Here is a 22,031-nt window from a genome sequence, read left to right on the forward strand (position 1 = left end):
GCTGGAGGCAAGGGATACTAGGTTAACAAGGTGGAAAAGCATTCATTATGTGAAGCCAATTATTCATTCTGGAACAGCAGATGGCTTAATCTTTACTATTGACACTCACTGATTGTAACGGTCACCTAATCAATATGTATGTTGCCTTATCTGGATGCTCCTCCCTGTAAAGTAACTATATAATTCAACAAGAAACTACTCTTCCAGAGAAGACCGTGAACTCATGTCTCTGTGCACAAGGGCAATCGTTCTCTCTCCATCCAGGGCTCAGAATAAAGATGAAGGAGGTAAAACTACACTGTGTCTCTGAGCATTTTGCTTCGACTGAGGTGGGGAGTGGGATGACCTTATGGGCTGAGATTAGAAACAGGAAAAGAGAGGTCACCCTGTTGGGAGTTTTTTTATAGGCCTCCAAATAGTTCCAGAGATGTAGAAGTAAGGATAGCAAAGATGATTCTCGATAGGAGCGAATGTGACAGAGTAGTTGTTATGGGGGACTTCAACTTCCCAAATATTGACTTGGAGTACTATAGTTTAGGGTCAGTTTTTGTCCATTGTGTGCAGGAGTGTTTTCTGACAGTATATAGAGATGCCAACAAGGGGGAAGGCCACACTAGATTTGGGACCGGGTAATGAACCCGGTCAGGTGTGAGATTTGGAGGTCGGTGAGCACTTTGGTGATAGTGACCATAATTCAGTTATGTTTATTTTAGTGATGGAAAGGGATAGCTATGTACCAGAGGGCAAGAGCTACAGCTCGGGGAAAGGCAATTATGGTACTATCAGACAAGATTTAGGATGCATAGAATGGAGAAGTAGACGCAGGAAATGGGTACAATAGAAATGTGGAGTTTATTCAATGAACAGCTACTTTGTGTCCTTGATAATAATGTACCTGTCAGATAGGGAGGAAGTTCTTGAGCACAGGAGCCATAGTTTATGAAGGGAGTTGAATCTCTTGTTAAGAAGAAGAAGAAAACTTATCTTAGGATGAGATATTTTGGCTCAGTTAGGGTGATTGAGAGTTACAAGGTAGCCAGGAAAGACCTGAAGAGAGAGTTAAGATTAGATATGAGAAGCTGTTGGCGGATAGGTTCAGGGAAAACCCTATAGCTTTCTATAGACAATATAATGGATAAAAAAATGACTAGAGTAAGGTTAGGGCCAATCAATCATAGTAGTGGGAAATTGTGCATGCAGTCAGAGGAGACAGGGAAAGCACTAAATGAATATCTTTCGTCAGTTTTGTTATGAAGGCGTGGGTGTACTGTACCTTTAAGAGAGTTAAAAGCAACACAACTATCTGCAGAACCAAGTGTTATGAAAAGAAATAACGTAACATTTGGTCGAACAACTCGATAAACTGGTTGGAAACGACAAAACAGAATCGAATTAGGCCAATCTGTTTAAATTATACCCCGAAAAATACCAAACTCCAAAACAGTTTGAATTTAGTATGTTGATAATCTTAAAAGCCGATGACACAATCCAATGCTTTGAGGGCATAATATCAGGGAAAAGTGAACAGTTGAGAGGAAAACTGCCAAGCAGTTTCAACATGTAAAAAGACTACCCGAAAAACAGCTCTCTCAAAAGGTACCTTTAATCGGTCAGTAACCTGTGAAGCAGAATCCCCAAGAAGAAACAACCGGAATTCAGAGAAAATTAAAGCTGCCTGGTTTCGAGATAAGAAGTTTTGTTTTTTAAATCATAATCGCAAGTTTTACTGGACTAGTATTGTAGAAGGGGAAGGTAAAAGATAGTTTAGAGTAAGGAATTGTAAATAGTTGTTAGTGAATTATTTTCTGTCATACTTTAAGAAATATAGTTGTTAACTTTTACTTTAATTTTTAGTTCTTGGCCTATCAAGTTTTCACAGATTACCACAAAGGATAAATCTCTTCTGTGTTGCTGGTTTTCAATTAACCAAAAGAGTTTACTCTGTGTCGTAGCAGTATTCACAGCGGAAAAAAGACCATGTTGTCGAGGAGAATACTGTGATACAGGTTGCTAGACTAGATTGGATTGAAGTCCACAAAGCAGAGGTGTTAGAAATTCTGGAAAGTGTAAAAACAGATAAATCCCCGGGGCCGGATTGGATTTGTCCTAGGATTCTCTAGGAATACAAGGAGGAGATTACAGAGCCTTTGGCTTTGATCTTCACGTCGTCATTGTGTACAGGAATAGTACCACAAGACAGGAGGATAGCAAATGTAGTTCCCTTGTTCAAGAAGGGGAGTAGAGACAACCCTGGTAATTATAAACCAGCGAGCCTTACTTCGGTTGTGAGTAAAGTGTTGGAAAAGGTTACAAGAGATAGGATTTATAATCATCTCGATAGGAATAAGTTGATTAGGGATAGTCAACACGATTTCATGAACAGTAGGTCGTGCCTCACAATCCTTATTGAGTTCTTTGAGAAGGTGACCAAACAGGTAGATGAGCATAAAGCCGTTGACATGGCATATATAGACTTCAGTAAGGCATTTGATAAGGTTCCCCATGATAGGTACTGCACAAAATATGTAGGCATGGGATTGAGGGTGATTTAGATCAGAAACTGGCTAGCTGAAAGATGACAGGAGGTGGTGGTTGATCAAAAATGTTCATCCTGGAGTTAAGTTACTAGTGGCGTACCACAAGGATCAGTTTTGGGTCCACTGCTGTTTGTAATTTTTATAAACAACTTGGATAAGAGCATAGGTGGATGGTCAGTAGAGTGGTGGATAGTGCCAAAGGATGTTGTAGATTACAGAGGGACAGAGACAAGCTGTAGAGCTGGCAAATGAAGTTTAATGCAGAAAAGTGTGAAGTGATTCAATTTAGAAGGAGCAACAGGAATGCAGAGTACTGGAAGAATAGTAAGATTCATGGTAGTGTAGATGAGCAAGAGATCTTGGTGTCTACGTACATAGATCCCTCAAAGTTGCCACCTAGGTTGATAGGGCTGTTAAGGCAGTACTCGGTGTGTTAGCTTTTATTAATAGAGGGATCAAGTTTTGAAACCATGAAGTCATGTTGCAGCCGCATTTGGATTATTGCATACCGTTCTGGTCACTGCATTACAGGAAGAATGTGGAAGCTTTGGAAAGGGTTCAAAAGAAATTTACTAGGCATTTGCCTGGTATGGAGGAAAGGTTGATGGACTTGAGGCTGTTTTTGTTAGAGAGAAGAAGGCTGAGAGGTGACTTAATTGAGACATATAAGATAATCAGAGGGTTGGGACAGGTAGACAGTGACAGCCCTTTTCCTCAGATGGTGATGGCCGAGCATAGCTTCAAACTGAGGGATGATAGGTATAGGACGGATATCAGAGGTAGCTTCTTTACCTGGAGAGTAGTAGGGCCGTGGAACACACTGCCTGCAACAGTTGCAGACTCACCTACTTTACAGGCATTTAAATGGTCATCAGATAGGCATATGGACGAGAACGGAATAGTATAGGTTAGATGGGCTTCAGATTGGTTTCACAGGCAATGTCGAGGGCCGAAGGGCCTGTACTATGCTGTAACATTCTATTATCTATGAAATCTGCAACCTGTTCTAAAAGATGAAGAAAGACTTAACAGGATTCCAGGTTTGCTCAATATATCATATTAGTTGATCACACTATGATCTTGTTCTATAAAGTCGGTGTCTTATGATCCTGCTCTACTAGCTACCTGATGAAGGAGCAGAGCTTCGAAAGCTTGTATTTCCAAATAAACCTTATGGACTATAACCTGGTATTGCATGAGATTTTTAACTTTGGCTGATAGAAAACAGACACTGGTGATGAACGGTTGTGTTTCAGACTAAAAGAGGTTTGAAGTAAATATCCACAGGGGGTTGCTACTGGAACTCTTGCTTTCCTTTTGCATATTAATGATCTAGAGTCTTGATTCTAGACCTTTGTGGATAGGGCATAATTTGAAAATCTGCAAAGGTTAGTGAACTTGTAGAATTTGTGATCATCCAAATCAATATTATTATGGAAAAAAATCAGACTCTCAAAACAAAACCTCACTTGAAAGATCATGTTTAATTCCCACACTTAATTATCATGATAGCTAAGTCACAAACATATTCACAAATATTCTTGAACGATTACGTTGCAAATGAAAGACAACTTCAAATCTAACTATTATATATTATAATTATGAAGATTTTAGCACATACATGAAACGAAGTTTGAAAAATCCTCAAAACTATCCATAACAGGCCAGGAGTTTGATCCAATGATATATTTCCAAGTCAGCATGGTGGCTTGGAGGAGAATTTGTAAGTATTAGTGCTCACATGCATCTACTGCCCTTATCCTTCTCGATGAAAATTATGGGTTCAGAAAGGTGTGGTCCCAGCATTTTGGTGAATTGCTGCAGTGCAACTTGCAGAAGTGACACACATACTGAGCATTGAAATTGAAGATTAGATTAGATTCCTTAGTGTGGAAACAGGCCCTTCAGCCCAACAAGTCCACATCAATCCTCCGAAGAGTAACCCACTCAGACCCATCTCCCCACATTTACCCGTGACTAATGCACCTAACACTATGGGCAATTTGGCATGGCCAATTCACCTGGCCTGCACATCTTTTGGTTTGTGGGAGGAAATTGGAGCACATGGAGGAAACCCACGCAGACACAGGGAGAACGTGCAAACTCCACATGGACAGTCACCCGAGCCAGGAAGTAGTGCTAACCACTAAGCCACATGCCACCCCAAAGGGAGTGAATGTGGTGTTAAACAAGCAGGATGCTTCGTTCCAGATGGTGTCACGCTTCTTAATCAATTACATGATTAATTGATGCTCTCAGGTGGGTGATATCTTAGGACACATGAAACCTTAGAAGGCTCCTGGAAAGAAGCCATAGAATCACAGAATCCCTACATAGTACGGAAGCAGGCCATACCACTCACTGGGTCCATATCGATCCTCCAAAGAAACACGGTCTTCCCGGCATTATTTCTGTAAGCCTGCATTTCCCATGACCACCCACGCAGATATTGGGAGAATATGCAAGCTTCACAGTCACCCAAGGATGGCATCGAACCTGCGTCCTGAAGCAGCAGTGCTAACCACTAAGTCACTGTACTGCTGCACAAATTTAGATAGAACTTTAAAACCAAAGAGAAAGCACATTGTTGTCCACATAGACAGTTGCCAGAGGCGGGAATTGAACCCAGGTCTCTGGCGCTGTGAGGCAGCAGTGCTAACCACTGTGCTACCATGCCACCCTTATATATGCTTCCTTTTTCCTCTTAGCTGGTCTCTCAATTTTACTTGTCATCCAGGATTCCCTAAACTTGCCATGCTGTCATGCCATTCAAAAGGACACCAGGAAGATATCTCTGAGAAGGCTCAAATTGTGGGGCACCGCATAACAGGGGAGGATGCGTGGCATGGTGCCAAAGTCAAGTTCCAGATGGACAGTGGTCAGTTCATCTGGAAGTCCACTACATGCCACTCACACCAGTTGTATAATCTCTTGATCGTTCTGCCCTATAAATTCTGATCCTGTGTGCTTCTCTTCGATTCACCTGATGAAGGAACAGTGCTCTGAAAAGTTGTGATTTCAAATAGAACTGTTGGAGTATAATCTGGTGTCATGTCACTTGTCCATCATGGCCCAACACCGGCACCTCCACATCACCACTCCCATAGTGGGGAGCACAGGAGCAAGGATCCCAGACCGTGATCAGATGTAAGACAGGCAATTCTGAAAAGACCAGAGGTTGGACACACTGCATGAACAAGAACTGCATGTCATAGCAGAGGCCATGCGCCTGACAAAAAAGATACAGAGTGCACCACCTCGGAGGATGCTTGGCTGAAAGGTAACACTGCAGGGTCTGAAAGTGGAAAGACATGACCTGGGTGCATTTGTACACATCAATCAGTTCGCCTGTCAGCCTTCTCTGTTTGAAGGAACAGCTGCTTGGTTTCTCTTAGCTGAACCATTTCACACAGCCAATATTCTGATGAATCTCTTCTGCATCCTCTCTAGTGTAATTTACGTTACTTCCCTTTAATGTTGCGGCCAGAAGTGAACAAAGTATTCCTAACTCATTATACACAGTTCTATCATATCCTTGCTCTGATAGTCAACACCTTAACTAATAAAGGCAAGTATCACATTTGCCTTAACTACCTTATCTACTCGCCCTCCTGATTTCAAACATCTATGAGTATGCACAGGTAAGGTCTCTCTGATCCTCTGTACTTCCTACCATTGGTTCAGCCACTGTTAGAATAGTGCATGCAATTCTAGTCTCCTTCCTATCGGAAAGATGTTGTGAAACTTGAAAGGGCTCAGGAACGATTTACAAGGATGTTGCCAGGGTTGGAGGATTTGAGCTATAGGGAGAGGCTGAACAGGCTGGGGCTGTTTTCCCTGGAGCATCAGAGGCTGAGGGGTGACCTTATAGAGGTTTACAAAATTATGAGGGGCATGGATAGGCAAAGTCTTTTCCCTGGGAACTAGAGGGCATAGGTTTAGGGTGAGAGGGGAAAGATATAAAAGAGACCCAAGAGGCAACTTTTTCACACAGAGGGTGGTAGAAGGTATGGAATGAGCTGCCAGAGGAAGTGGTGGAGGCTGGTACAATTGCAACATTTAAGAGGCATTTGGATGGGTATATGAACAGGAAGGGTTTGGAGGGATACGGGCCAGGTGCTGGCAGGTGGGGCTAGATTGGATTAGGATATCTGGTCAGCATGGACGAGTTGGACCAAAGGGTCTGTTTCCATGCTGTACATCTCTATGACTCTGTGTATTCCCTTACCTATGATTTCTTCCAAATATATGACCACACACCTTTCAGAATTGATCCATCTGACCAGCTCAGCTATACCCTTATATATATATATTCACATCCATTTGAAATGTGCTTATTAAACTTGAAAAAACTGCAATTTTTGAGACGATTTGTAGTTCAGGTTAAGATTCAGGTTGTAAATTTGCTCATTGAACTGGTCAGTTTGTTCTCAGACATTGTTACCATGCTAAGTGACACCATCAGTGAGCCTCCGTTGAAGTGTTGGTGTTCTGTCCCACTTGCTATTTGTCTGCCTCGATCTGTTATGATGGGGATATCATTTCTGGTTCTTTTTCTCAAAGGTTGGTAAATGGGGTCAAAAGTAAATGTGTCTGTTGATGGAATTCAAGTTTGAATGCCAGCCCTCGAGGAATTCCCACGCACGTCTTTGTTTAGCCTGTCCTCAGATGGATGCGTTGTCCCAGTCGAAGTGATGTCTTTCTTCGTCTGTGTGTAAGGGTACTATCGTGATAGTTGCTCATGTCTTTTGGTGGCTAGTTGGTGTTCGTGGATCTTGGTGGCTAGTTTCCTGCCAGTCTGTCTGATGTAGTGTTTGTTGCAGTCGGTGCAGGACATTTGTTTTGCTGGCATTTAGTACACAGTCCTTTTAGGTTCATCAGCAGCTGGTTCAATGTGTTGGTAATTTTGTGATCTACCAAGATGCCAAGGGGTCAGTGTAGTCTGGTCGTTATTTCAGTGTCTTTGATGCATGGTAATGTGGCCAGACTGTCTGGGAGTGTAGTGCCTTTTTAGGGTTTGTTGTTTAAGAAGCGGCTGACTGTGCTTATCGGGTACCCATTGCTCTTGAATACGTTGTACAGGTATTCTTCTTCTGCTGCTGCTCATAGTTCCTGGGTGCTGCAATGTGTTGTGGCCCATTTAAATAATGCCCTGATGTAGCTCCATTTGTGGGTGTTGTGATGATTGCTCCTGGTCTGTGTACGTTGCTTTCCTTGTAGACACTGCTCTGCAATTCTCCATTGACTGCTTGTTCCACTGCGACATTTCGGAAGGGGAGTCTGTTGTTGTTTTCTTCCTCTGTGAAATTAATGCCAATATGGATGTTGTTAATAACATTGTAGGTTTCCTCTAATTTGTCCCGTTTCATGTTGACAAAAGGTGCCATCCACATAACAGACCAAAAGCTTGGATTGGATCACAGGAAGGGTACCTATTCGATTCTCTGCATAACTGCTCCTGTTAAGAATCCTAAAACTGGTTATTCCATAGATGTCCCGTTGACTTGTTTATACATCTTGTCGCTAAAGGTAAGTGGGTAGTGAGGCACAGATCTACTAGCTTGAAGATGCTGTCTTTGCTGATGGAGCTAGTGTAGTCTGCTGTTTGCGTCCTTGGTTCATCGAGTTCAGTGTTTCTTTGTCCAGGCTGATGTCAATTGATGCGATTAGGGTCGTCAAAGGAGACCATAACTTCATCCTCTTCTATCTTAGTGTCTTTGATGTTCAGGAATTCCTTCGTGGAGTGGATGGAGTGGCATGAATTTTTTTAATAGGTGCAGTTCCTTTGCTCGTCTCAATGACAATCTGCCAGGAAGTGAGAGTACAGATTTGAAGGGGAGCCCCTGGTTTGTGTACCTTAGGTAATCCGTAGAAAAAGGGTGTTAATTTTGCCTGTTTTGTCAAGTTTCCTCAGTTCTGCTGTGATACAGTTTTCTAGCTGTGGAGTCAGGTCATTGCCACCTTCTGGTAGATGTTAGTATCTATATGAGTAGTGAGTTCACCTTTTCAATGTATTTAGGATGACAGTCAAGCACCCTTTGTCTGCCAGTAGGATTATAATACAGAACTGCAGCCCAGTGTCTACAAGCAACACACAGACCAGATAATTAATTATAGGAGCAATCATCTCAACACCCACAAACAGAGCTTCATCAGGACAGTTAAATGGGCCACAACACCCAGCAACTATGAGCAGAAGAAAAATACCTATACAAAGGTATTCGAGAACAACAGGTACACAATAAGCATTCTTAAACAACAAACCAAACAAAAAACAACAACACGTCCAGAGACTCCAGCCACACTATTAGCACACTAAAGACATCTCAGACATGACGACCAGGCTAATCCTACCCTTTGGCATCATGGTAGCCCACAAGACTACCAACATGGTCGATAACTTACATGAGAAGATTCTAAGATATACATTCATTTGGAAAGACAGGATTAGGAGCAGTCAGTATGGTGCTGTGCATGGGAGATGATGCCTCACAGATTTGTTACCACTCTTTTATGAAGTGACCAGTAAGGTTAATGAGGGCAAGGCAGTAAACACACATTACATGGATTTCAGTAAGGCTTTTGACAAAATTCCACATAGTAGATTGCTCTGTAAGGTTAGATCACATGGAACCTGGCAAATTAGCCTCGTATGTTGCCTGAACTGCTGTGCTTTTCCAGCACCACTCTAATCCAGAATCTGGTTTCCAGCATCTGCAGTCATTGTTGTTACCTCGTTGATTTTAATCCTATTGCGAATCTCCTTGCAAGAATGCCTGCCTTGAAGAAGTTTTCCTCCTCTCTCTACAAGAATCTCAGGGAGTCCCTCTCCCACTGCAACTCCCAGGTCATTTCATCTGCCCTGCAGGTCTTCAACCATGTCCTGTCCCCATGACTTGTCCTACCTGCCTATCTTCTTTTCCACCTATTCACTCCACCCTCCCTGACCTATCACTTTCATCCCCACCCCCCACTCACCTATTGTACCCTATGCTACTTTCTCCCCATCCCCTCCCTCCTCTCACTTATCTCTCCACCCTTCAGGCACTCGGCCTGTATTCCTGATGAAGGGCTTTTGCCCAAAACGTCGATTTTCCAGCTCCTCGGATGCTGCCTGAACTGCTGTGCTTTTCCAGCACCACACTAATCCAGAAATTGGAGACACAGTTGGCTTGGTGGTAGGAAGCAGAGGGTAATAGTGGAAGAATGCTGGTCAGACTGGAGGCCTATGACTAGTGGAGTGTCTCTGGGTCCATTGTTATTTGTTATCTATATCAATGATTTGGATGAGAATGTACAAGGCCTGATTAGTAAGTTTGCAGATGACACAAAGTTAAAAATCACACTACACCAGGCTATAATCGAACAGGTTTATTTGGAAGTACTAGCTTTCAGGGCACTGCTCTTTCACCAGGTAACTCATGGGGCAGGATCATAAGACAGAATTTACAGCAAAAGATCACAATGTCATGCAATTAAAACAATATTTTGAACAAACCTAGATGGCTGTTAAGTCTTTCATCTTTTAGAATGGGTTGCAGGTTTCGGTTCATTAATATGTAAATCCCAGCACTTCTTTTAAGTCACATTCTCAAAATAACTTAAGGTTTTATTGAAAAGAAGTGACACCTCAGCTCAGACATACATTAAAAGCAAGGTTCCAGTCTGTCTGTATCCCAAACTTGGCTATCAGCCTCTGCTTCTCCAGTCTGCATAACCCGAAGATCTGAGGCCACAAGTCTCTAACTGCTGAAGTGTTCCCCGATTGGGAGGGACATCCATGTCTGGCGATTGCTGCATTCATCCATTGTCATAGCATCTACTTGGTCTCGCCAACGTACCAGGGCCTCAGGGCATCCTTGCCTGCAGCGTATGAGATAGACGATGTTGGCTGGGTCACGAGTGCATGCCATGTACATGTTGGGTGGCACCCCCACGTGTAATGGTGGTATCCATGTCGACACTCTGACACGTTTTGGATTGGTTGCCATGATAGGGTTGAATGGTGTTATGGCCGCTGTTGTCCTGAAGGCTGGGAAGTTGCAGCAAACACCGGTCTGATTAAGATCTGGTAGGTTGATTAAAGGCGAGCAGTGGGGAAGCTCTTGTCGAGGTGATAATCCTCATTGATAACGTGTTGCAGGCCGTGAAGAACATGGCATAGTTGCTCCACTCCCAGGAAGCAGTGGACAATGAAGGGTACCCTATTGGATGCATCCCACATCCTACTTCTAAGAAGGTCATTATGGTTTCTCGCTGTGGCACGTTCGATTTGGCGATCGATGAGTTGATCATTGTACCCTGTTCTTATGAGGGTGTCCTTCAGCACCTTAAATCAAGAAGGTTATCAGAAATTGCAGCAGGACCTGGATCAGCTGGGGAAGTGTGCCGAGAAATGGCAAAGTTTAATACATGTGCTAATATGTTTAAACGGAGTGAGGGGTCTTGCATTTTGGAAAGTCAAAACAATGTAGGAGTATGGTGAATGTTAGAGCTTTAAGGAGTGTATTGGAACAGAGGGATCTTGAAGTTCACATTCATAGTTCTCTGGTACACAGGGCAATGAAGGCAGCTTTTGGCACACTGGCCTTCAGTCAGGGCAGTGATTACAGAAGTTATGTTGCTGTTGTACAGGACGTTGGTGAGGTCGCACTTGGGGTATTGTGTTCAGTTTTATTTAGCTTGATAAAGGAAGGATGTCATTAAACTGGAAAGAGTGCAGAAGAAATTTACATGGATGTGGCCAGGACTCAAGAATCTGAGTTACAGAGAGAGTTTGGACAAGCTAGGACTTTTTTCTTTAGAATGTAAGAGACTGAAGGGGGATCTTATAGAAGTGTATAAGATCATGAGAGGCATGGAAAGGGTGAACAAACTCAATCTTTTTCCCCAGGGTTGGAGTATTTAGGACTAGAGGGTACCAGTTTAAGGTTAGAAGAGAAAGAATAAATGGGAACCTGGCAACTTTTTTTTTTAAAAACAGAGGGTGGTAAGCATATAGAATGAACTGCCAGGAAGTGGTTGAGGCAGGGATATAACAACACGTAAAAGGCACTTGGACAAATACGTGGATAGGAAAGGTTTATAAGAATATTGTTATGAAGTCAAAAAAGTGTACGCTCACTTTAAAAGAGAAAGTGTTTTCTGAATTTTAAAGTAAATCTAAAGTAGAGCCTCAACTGCCAGAACAGAACAGATGGGCTGTTCCAAAATTGATATATGTAACAATTGGCTGTTAAATAGATACCTCAGTTTTGGTTGCTGTTTTGACAACAATTCAAATTTAACCAATTAATTTAAATTATGCCCAGAATACTTAAACCCAATTGAGCTAGAATTTATTATATTGACAACATCAGACCAATAAGAGGGAATGATGTTAACAGGTATAAAACTAGGGCATTTTTCAAATTGGTCAGAGCAATTGCCACTGAACAGCAGACCAACTGCCACAGAGCAAAGACCTATCCAAAGAAACAAACATTTTGCTCTCAAATAAAATACTCTCAGTAAAAAGACAGAAGACAACTCAGGGAGAAGACAGCAAAATCAGAAAACCAGAAGGAAGAGAGCATAAAAGACTGTGTGGACTTGAGATTAAGTTAATATAATGTTTAATATGTGTATTACTAGAACAGCATATTAATAGAATTATGTTCAGTTAAGAGATGGTGGTTAATTAGGGGAAAGAATGTTCAGTTTGTTAACAGTTTTGTTTAGCATTTACTTTCAGAGTTAGGAAAATAAATTTTCCTTTTTCTTTAAATAGTGAAAATTAGGAGTTCATCATCACTTATACTTTCAGCAGATTGAGGAGGGGCAAACTTTTCTGGGCATCAGTTTTCATTAGCAGAGAGGTTCAAACTCTGCGTCATAACATAATGGGTCAAATGCAGGGAAATAGGGTTAGCATGAATGGACATTTTGGTCGGCATGGACCAGTTTGAGCCAAAGAGCCTGTGTCTATGCTGTAGGACTCGATGACTCTATCCTGGAGAAGGACAACAGATAGATGGGAGCACCATAACCTGTAAGTTTCCCTCCGTGCCACTCACCATCAGAACTTGGAAATAGACAGCTGTTCCCTCAGGTCAAATTAAACTCTCTCTCTGAAGGTACTGTTGATCTATGTAGACCAATTGGACTCGAGTAGTTTAAGATGGCAGAGCACCGCCACATCTTAAGGGGAATTACAGATGCATTAAGTGCTGGGCCAGCCAGCGATGTCCATACCTCAAAAGTGAATAACAAAAAGCTCACAATACTTTACTTTCACTTTGTATACATCACTAATCACTCAATAAAACTGGGAACAGCATGTGCTCACCTCATCGCGTGGCTACAAATGCATTCAGCCTTTCAAGCCCTGCCTGGGGGACAATGACCAAACAACTTGAACATTTCATTAGACAGATGGCCTTGTTGGCTTTATAAATGTAATTTGCAATGGTAAGCTTAGAAGTAGCCATTGTTTGCAAGCCTGTCAATTTTCAGTGTTTCAAAACTTCCTAGAGTTGCAAGGCATTTTATCAAAGACTCAAATTATGCAAAAAACAATGCATATTTGGGATTAGCCATTTACCACTTGGCCCCTCCCCACAGCTGGGCCCCTCCCGCTCGCCCGCCACCCCCTTCCAGCTGAGACCCTCCCGCTCACCCGTCACCCCATACCAGCTGAGACCCTCCCGCTCGCCCGCAAACCCCTTCCAGCTGAGCCCCTATTGCCCACCACCCCCTTCCAGCTGGACCCTACCCACTCGGCCCCTCCCCCAGCTGAGCCCGCCCACTCGGCCCAACCGCAGCTGAGCCCCTCCCGCCCGCCCGCTCCCTTCCAGCCGAGCCCCTCCCGCCCGCCCGCCACCTTCGAGCTGAGACCCTCACACACCTCCACCTCAGCCCCTCTCGCGCGCCACTCCCCTCCAGCTGAGCCCCTCGCGCCCACCCCTCTCCAGGAGAGCCCCTCGCGCCCACCCCTCTCCAGCAGAGCCCCTCGCGCCCGCACCTTCTCCAGCAGAGCCCCCCCTCGCCCGCCCCCTCTCCAGCAGAGCCCCTCTCACCCGCACCCCCTCCAGCAGAGCTCGCCCGCCCCCTCTCCAGCAGAGCCCCTCTCACCCGCACCCCCTCCAGCAGAGCCCCCTCGCCCGCGCCCCCCCTCCAGCCGAGCCCCCCTCGCCCGCGCCCCCCTCCAGCCGAGCCCCCCTCGCCCGCGCCCCCCCCTCCAGCCGAGCCCCCCTCGCCCGCCCCCCCCCTCCAGCCGAGCCCCATCTCGCCCGCCTCCCCTTCTAGCTGAGACCCTCTCGCACACCCCACCTCAGCCCCTCTTGCCCGCCGCCCCCTCCAGCTGAGCCCCTCGCGCCCGCCCCCCCACCAGCTGAGCCCCTCGCGCCTTCCCCCCCGCCCGCCCCCCCTCCAGCTGAACCCCCCTCGCCCGCCCCCCCTCTCCAGCTGAGCCCCACTCGACACCCCCACTCACGCACCCCCACCTCAGACCATCTCGCCCGCCCGCCCCCCCTCCAGCTGAGCCCCCCTCGCCCGCCCCCTCTCCAGCTGAGCCCCTCTCGCCCGCCCCCTCTCCAGCTGAGCCCCTCTCGCCCGCCTCCCCTTCTAGCTGAGACCCTCTCGCCCGCCCCCACCTCAGACCCTCTCGCCCGCCGCCCCCCTCTCCAGCCGAGCCCCCCTCTCCAGCCGAGCCCCCCTCGCCAGCCGAGCCCCCCTCGCCCGCCCCCCCTCTCCAGCCGAGCCCCCCTCTCCAGCCGAGCCCCCCTCGCCCGCCCCCCCTCCAGCCGAGCCCCCCTCGCCCGCGCCCCCCTCCAGCCGAGCCCCCCTCGCCCGCGCCCCCCTCCAGCCGAGCCCCCCTCGCCCGCGCCCCCCTCCAGCCGAGCCCCCCTCGCCCGCGCCCCCCTCGCCCACCCCCCCCTCCAGCCGAGCCCCCCTCGCCCGCCCCCCCCTCCAGCCGAGCCCCCCTCGCCCGCCCCCCCTCCAGCCGAGACCCCTCGCCCGTCCCCCCCTCCAGCCGAGCCCCCCTCGCCCGCCCCCCTCTCCAGCTGAGCCCCCCTCGCCCGCCCCCCTCTCCAGCCGAGCCCCACTCGCCCGCCCCCCTCTCCAGCCGAGCCCCACTCGCCCGCCCCCCTCTCCAGCCGATCCCCCCTCTCCAGCTGAGCCCCACTCGCGCACCCCCACCTCAGACCATCTCGCCCGCCAGCCCACCGCCACCCTCCAGCTGAGCCCCACTCGCCCGCCCCCCTCACCCACCCCCCTCTCCAGCTGAGCCCCACTCGCCAGCCGAGCCCCCCTCGCCCGCCCACCTCTCCAGCCGAGCCCCCCTCGCCCGACCCCCTCTCCAGCCGAGCCCCCCTCGCCCGACCCCCTCTCCAGCCGAGCCCCCCTCGCCTGCCCCCCTCCAGCCGATCCCCCCTCGCCCACCCCACCTCCAGCTGAGCCCCACTCTCCAGCTGAGTCCCACTCACGCACCCCCACCTCAGACCATCTCGCCCGCCCGCCCCCCTCCAGCTGAGTCCCCCTCGCCCGCCCCCCTCTACAGCTGAGACCCTCTCGCCCGCTCCCACCTCAGCCCCTCTCGCCCGCCGCCCCCACCAGCCGAGCCCCGCCCGCCCCCCCCTCCAGCCGAGCCCCCCTCGCCCGCCCCCCTCTCCAGCCGAGCCCCACTCGCCCGCCCCCCTCTCCAGCCGAGCCCCCCTCGCCCGCCCCCCTCTCCAGCCGATCCCCCCTCTCCAGCTGAGCCCCACTCGCGCACCCCCACCTCAGACCATCTCGCCCGCCAGCCCACCGCCACCCTCCAGCTGAGCCCCACTCGCCCGCCCCCCTCACCCACCCCCCTCTCCAGCTGAGCCCCACTCGCCAGCCGAGCCCCCCTCGCCCGCCCACCTCTCCAGCCGAGCCCCCCTCGCCCGACCCCCTCTCCAGCCGAGCCCCCCTCGCCCGACCCCCTCTCCAGCCGAGCCCCCCTCGCCTGCCCCCCTCCAGCCGATCCCCCCTCGCCCACCCCACCTCCAGCTGAGCCCCACTCTCCAGCTGAGTCCCACTCACGCACCCCCACCTCAGACCATCTCGCCCGCCCGCCCCCCTCCAGCTGAGTCCCCCTCGCCCGCCCCCCTCTACAGCTGAGACCCTCTCGCCCGCTCCCACCTCAGCCCCTCTCGCCCGCCGCCCCCACCAGCCGAGCCCCCCTCGCCCGCCCCCCTCTCCAGCCGAGCCCCCCTCGCCCGCCCCCCTCTCCAGCCGAGCCCCCCTCGCCCGCCCCCCTCTCCAGCCGAGCCCCCCTCGCCCGCCCCCCTCTCCAGCCGAGCCCCCCTCGCCCGCCCCCCTCTCCAGCCGAGCCCCCCCTCGCCCGCCCCCCTCTCCAGCCGAGCCCCCCCTCGCCCGCCCCCCTCTCCAGCCGAGCCCCCCTCGCCCGCCCCCCTCTCCAGCCGAGCCCCCCTCGCTCGCCCCCCTCTCCAGCCGAGCCCCCCTCGCTCGCCCCCCTCTCCAGCCGAGCCCCCCTCGCTCGCCCCCCTCTCCAGCCGAGCCCCCCTCGCTCGCCCCCCTCTCCAGCCGAGCCCCCCTCGCTCGCCCCCCTCTCCAGCCGAGCCCCCCTCGCTCGCCCCCCTCTCCAGCCGAGCCCCCCTCGCTCGCCCCGCTCTCCAGCCGAGCCCCCCTCGCTCGCCCCCCTCTCCAGCCGAGCCCCCCTCGCTCGCCCCCCTCTCCAGCCGAGCCCCCCTCGCTCGCCCCCCTCTCCAGCCGAGCCCCCCTCGCCCGCCCCCCTCTCCAGCCGAGCCCCCCTCGCCCACCGAGCCCCCCTCGCCCGCCCACCTCTCCAGCCGAGCCCCCCTCGCCCGCCCACCTCTCCAGCCGAGCCCCCCTCGCCCGCCCACCTCTCCAGCCGAGCCCCCCTCGCCCGCCCACCTCTCCAGCCGAGCCCCCCTCGCCCGCCCCCCTCGCCCGCCGAGCCCCCCTCGCCCGCCCCCCTCGCCCGCCCCCCTCTCCAGCCGAGCCCCCCCTCGCCCGCCCCCCTCTCCAGCCGAGCCCCCCTCGCCCGCCGAGCCCCCCTCGCCCGCCCACCTCTCCAGCCGAGCCCCCCTCGCCCGCCCACCTCTCCAGCCGAGCCCCCCGCGCCCGCCCCCCTCTCCAGCCGAGCCCCTCCTCGCCCGCCCCCCTCTCCAGCCGAGCCCCCCTCGCCCGCCCCCCTCTCCAGCCGAGCCCCCCTCGCCCGCCCCCCTCTCCAGCCGAGCCCCCCCTCGCCCGCCCCCCTCTCCAGCCGAGCCCCCCTCGCCCGCCGAGCCCCCCTCGCCCGCCCACCTCTCCAGCCGAGCCCCCCTCGCCCGCCCACCTCTCCAGCCGAGCCCCCCGCGCCCGCCCCCCTCTCCAGCCGAGCCCCCCCTCGCCCGCCCCCTCTCCAGCCGAGCCCCCCCTCGCCCGCCCCCCTCTCCAGCCGAGCCCCCCTCGCCCGCCCCCCTCTCCAGCCGAGCCCCCCCTCGCCCGCCGAGCCCCCCTCGCCCGCCCACCTCTCCAGCCGAGCCCCCCTCGCTCGCCCCCCTCTCCAGCCGAGCCCCCCTCGCTCGCCCCCCTCTCCAGCCGAGCCCCCCTCGCTCGCCCCCCTCTCCAGCCGAGCCCCCCTCGCCCGCCCCCCTCTCCAGCCGAGCCCCCCTCGCCCACCGAGCCCCCCTCGCCCGCCCCCCTCTCCAGCCGAGCCCCCCTCGCCCACCGAGCCCCCCTCGCCCGCCCACCTCTCCAGCCGAGCCCCCCTCGCCCGCCCACCTCTCCAGCCGAGCCCCCCTCGCCCGCCCACCTCTCCAGCCGAGCCCCCCTCGCCCGCCCCCCTCGCCCGCCGAGCCCCCCTCGCCCGCCCACCTCTCCAGCCGAGCCCCCCTCGCCCGCCCACCTCTCCAGCCGAGCCCCCCGCGCCCGCCCACCTCTCCAGCCGAGCCCCCCTCGCCCGACCCCTCTCCAGCCGAGCCCCCCTCGCCCGCCCCCCTCTCCAGCCGAGCCCCCCCTCGCCCGCCCCCCTCTCCAGCCGAGCCCCCCTCGCCCGCCGAGCCCCCCTCGCCCGCCCACCTCTCCAGCCGAGCCCCCCTCGCCCGCCCACCTCTCCAGCCGAGCCCCCCGCGCCCGCCCACCTCTCCAGCCGAGCCCCCCTCGCCCGACCCCTCTCCAGCCGAGCCCCCCTCGCCCGCCCCCCTCTCCAGCCGAGCCCCCCCTCGCCCGCCCCCCTCTCCAGCCGAGCCCCCCTCGCCCGCCGAGCCCCCCTCGCCCGCCCACCTCTCCAGCCGAGCCCCCCTCGCCCGCCCACCTCTCCAGCCGAGCCCCCCGCGCCCGCCCCCCTCTCCAGCCGAGCCCCCCCTCGCCCGCCCCCTCTCCAGCCGAGCCCCCCTCGCCCGCCCCCCTCTCCAGCCGAGCCCCCCCTCGCCCGCCCCCTCTCCAGCCGAGCCCCCCTCGCCCGCCCCCCTCTCCAGCCGAGCCCCCCCTCGCCCGCCCCCCTCTCCAGCCGAGCCCCCCTCGCCCGCCGAGCCCCCCTCGCCCGCCCACCTCTCCAGCCGAGCCCCCCTCGCCCGCCCACCTCTCCAGCCGAGCCCCCCGCGCCCGCCCCCCTCTCCAGCCGAGCACCCCCTCGCCCGCCCCCTCTCCAGCCGAGCCCCCCCTCGCCCGCCCCCCTCTCCAGCCGAGCCCCCCCTCGCCCGCCCCCCTCTCCAGCCGAGCCCCCCCTCGCCCGCCCCCCTCTCCAGCCGAGCCCCCCTCGCCCGCCCCCCTCTCCAGCCGAGCCCCCCCTCGCCCGCCGAGCCCCCCTCGCCCGCCCACCTCTCCAGCCGAGCCCCCCTCGCCCGCCCACCTCTCCAGCCGAGCCCCCCGCGCCCGCCCCCCTCTCCAGCCGAGCCCCCCCTCGCCCGCCCCCTCTCCAGCCGAGCCCCCCCTCGCCCGCCCCCCTCTCCAGCCGAGCCCCCCTCGCCCGCCCCCCTCTCCAGCCGAGCCCCCCCTCGCCCGCCCCCCTCTCCAGCCGAGCCCCCCCTCGCCCGCCCCCCTCTCCAGCCGAGCCCCCCCTCGCCCGCCCCCCTCTCCAGCCGAGCCCCCCCTCGCTCGCCCCCCTCTCCAGCCGAGCCCCCCTCGCTCGCCCCCCTCTCCAGCCGAGCCCCCCTCGCTCGCCTCCCTCTCCAGCCGAGCCCCCCTCGCTCGCCCCCCTCTCCAGCCGAGCCCCCCCTCGCCCGCCCCCCCTCTCCAGCCGAGCCCCCCCTCGCCCGCCCCCCCTCCAGCCGAGCCCCCCCTCGCCCACCCCCCCTCCTGCTGAGCCCCCCCTCCTGCTGAGCCCCGCCTCGCCCGCCCCCCTCCAGCTGAGCCCCCCCTCCTGCTGAGCCCCGCCTCGCCCGCCCCCCTCCTGCTGAGCCCCGCCTCGCCCGCCCCCCCTCTCCAGCCGAGCCCCCCCTCCAGCCGAGCCCCCCCTCGCCCACCCCCCCTCCAGCTGAGCCCCCCCTCCTGCTGAGCCCCGCCTCGCCCGCCCCCCTCCAGCTGAGCCCCCCCTCCTGCTGAGCCCCGCCTCGCCCGCCCCCCTCCTGCTGAGCCCCGCCTCGCCCGCCTGCCTCTCCAGCCGAGCCCCCCCTCGCCCGCCCCCCTCTCCAGCCGAGCCCCCCCTCGCCCGCCCCCCTCTCCAGCCGAGCCCCCCCTCGCCCGCCCCCCTCTCCAGCCGAGCCCCCCTCGCCCGCCCCCCTCTCCAGCCGAGCCCCCCCTCGCCCGCCGAGCCCCCCTCGCCCGCCCACCTCTCCAGCCGAGCCCCCCTCGCCCGCCCACCTCTCCAGCCGAGCCCCCCGCGCCCGCCCCCCTCTCCAGCCGAGCCCCCCCTCGCCCGCCCCCTCTCCAGCCGAGCCCCCCCTCGCCCGCCCCCCTCTCCAGCCGAGCCCCCCCTCGCCCGCCCCCCTCTCCAGCCGAGCCCCCCCTCGCCCGCCCCCCTCTCCAGCCGAGCCCCCCCTCGCCCGCCCCCCTCTCCAGCCGAGCCCCCCCTCGCCCGCCCCCCTCTCCAGCCGAGCCCCCCCTCGCTCGCCCCCCTCTCCAGCCAAGCCCCCCTCGCTCGCCCCCCTCTCCAGCCGAGCCCCCCTCGCTCGCCTCCCTCTCCAGCCGAGCCCCCCTCGCTCGCCCCCCTCTCCAGCCGAGCCCCCCCTCGCCCGCCCCCCCTCTCCAGCCGAGCCCCCCCTCCAGCCGAGCCCCCCCTCGCCCACCCCCCCTCCTGCTGAGCCCCCCCTCCTGCTGAGCCCCGCCTCGCCCGCCCCCCTCCAGCTGAGCCCCCCCTCCTGCTGAGCCCCGCCTCGCCCGCCCCCCTCCTGCTGAGCCCCGCCTCGCCCGCCCCCCCTCTCCAGCCGAGCCCCCCCTCCAGCCGAGCCCCCCCTCGCCCACCCCCCCTCCAGCTGAGCCCCCCCTCCTGCTGAGCCCCGCCTCGCCCGCCCCCCTCCAGCTGAGCCCCCCCTCCTGCTGAGCCCCGCCTCGCCCGCCCCCCTCCTGCTGAGCCCCGCCTCGCCCGCCCCCCTCTCCAGCCGAGCACCGCCTCGCCCGCCCCCCTCTCCAGCCGAGCCCCCCCTCGCCCGCCCCCCCTCTCCAGCCGAGCCCCCCCTCCAGCCGAGCCCCCCCTCGCCCACCCCCCCTCCAGCTGAGCCCCCCCTCCTGCTGAGCCCCGCCTCGCCCGCCCCCCTCCAGCTGAGCCCCCCCTCCTGCTGAGCCCCGCCTCGCCCGCCCCCCTCCTGCTGAGCCCCGCCTCGCCCGCCCCCCTCCAGCTGAGCCCCCCTCGCACGCCCCCCTCTCCAGCTGAGCCCCCCTCGCCCGCCCCCCCCTCTCCAGCTGAGCCCCCCCTCGCCCGCCCCCCCCTCTCCAGCTGAGCCCCCCCTCGCCCGCCCCCTCCAGCTGAGCCCCCCCTCGCCCGCCCCCTCCAGCTGAGCCCCCCCTCGCCCGCCCCCCTCCAGCTGAGCCCCCCCTCGCCCGCCCCCCCTCTCCAGCTGAGCCCCCCTCACCCGCCCCCCCTCTCCAGCTGAGCCCCCCTCACCCGCCCCCCCTCTCCAGCCGAGCCCCCCCTCACCCCGCCTCCCATTTTCCCAGCATCCCCCCCCCGCGGGGGGCGCACTCACCGATCAGCCGCCGTGTCTCCTCCACGCTCAGGTAGACGTTGACCCCAGGGCCGCCCCGACACACGCTGTCCGAGCAGCAACCCCACAGCACCACCAAGGCCCGCCAGAAGCGCAGCGATGTCCCCCGGCCGCCAGCAGCAGCGGCGGCGGCAGGGCCCGCCATTCCCGAGTGGCGCTTTCCCGATTCCGTGTCCGTTACGGGCTCTAACCCGCGCCAGGGATCCTCCGGCTGCCTCTCCGTTTCTTCATGGCCGCGTCCAGCGCAGCCCGCATGCGCCAGGGCCGGACCCGTTCAGAGTGCATGCGCCAGCCCCTTGTTTCGCTCATAGCGCATGCGCCAATGCCGGACCCGTTCAGAGTGCATGCGCATTCCCGGGCAGGCGGCGCAGTTCAGAGTTCATGCGTGTTCCCATTCCCCGGCGAGTGTCCTGTTGGTTCAGCCTTTAGTAACTAGGATGGTGTCTATTCGTGGTGCGAAAATGCATTGGCTCCGAGAATCATGGTATTCGTGAAGATAAAAAACACCAAGATGCAGAAGCAATGTCTGGGAATTCCATATGTATTCCAAACAACAGCGGTAGGGGAAGACACTAACCGTCAAGTTGGGAATGTGTGTAATAAGGGTTAAATTGTTAGGGTGACCTTCCACAGACACAAAAATACCAGAAAAATCAGCAAGTCTGGGGATTGGGAGCATTTTAGAATTTGACAAAATAGCCTCGAGTATGAGAATAGTATTGCAAGGAAAACAAAATAGGAGAGTAAAATTGTGAACAATTTAAAAGCTCCTATTAATGTGTGAAGACAAACATGCAGGCAGCAGCTGTTCAAACTATAATGGGGGCAGAACGGGACCTGTACATTGCATTTTGTTTTACAAAAGTGAGCCATAAATAACCTCCCAAAAATGCTAGGGAATCAGGGATCTAGTGAGAGGACGGAATTGAAGGAAAACATCATTAGTAAGAAAATGGTGCTGGGGAAATAAATGATGTTAAAGGCAGGCAAATCACCAAGTCCCAATAATCTATCATCCATTGACTTCATCTGTACACCTATCAAAGGCCCCTCCCAACATGTTAAGTTGGGCAAAAGGTTTGAATACATGAATAGATTCAGATTTGCTGTTATCAGAGTTTTGAACAGTCCTCAAATATTATTTCTGATCTCTCTGCACTTTCTTTGTGGTTTCTCTGTTCTGCATTTCTGATTAATTTTGTATGGTACAATCTGCTTGAATAACATGCAAAGCATCACTTTTCACTGTATCTTGTACATGTGACAACAATAAATCAAACAATAAACCCCAGAGTACAAAAGGAAACATTGGATGTATGCTGGTCAGCTTCCAAATTCTATCGACACGAGTAGTTTCTACAAGTTGTAGGGTGGCAAATGT

General features: G+C 55.8%; 1 protein-coding gene across 2 annotated transcripts in view; it reads right to left on the reverse strand.

The window, feature by feature from the left end:
• ryk (receptor like tyrosine kinase) overlaps nt 1–20,902 on the reverse strand; it is a 309,552-nt gene extending 288,650 nt beyond the window's left edge. For both annotated transcript variants that reach the window (XM_060835028.1, XM_060835027.1), the window contains exon 1: nt 20,633–20,902. In XM_060835028.1, the coding sequence (XP_060691011.1) occupies nt 20,633–20,795 (163 nt within the window). In that variant the 5' untranslated portion in view covers nt 20,796–20,902. The remainder of the gene's footprint in view (nt 1–20,632) is intronic.
• Nucleotides 20,903–22,031: the final 1,129 nt, after the last annotated feature.

The sequence above is a fragment of the Hemiscyllium ocellatum genome, chromosome 13 (genome assembly GCF_020745735.1).
Source record: "Hemiscyllium ocellatum isolate sHemOce1 chromosome 13, sHemOce1.pat.X.cur, whole genome shotgun sequence".
In the NCBI taxonomy this organism is placed as follows: domain Eukaryota; kingdom Metazoa; phylum Chordata; class Chondrichthyes; order Orectolobiformes; family Hemiscylliidae; genus Hemiscyllium; species Hemiscyllium ocellatum.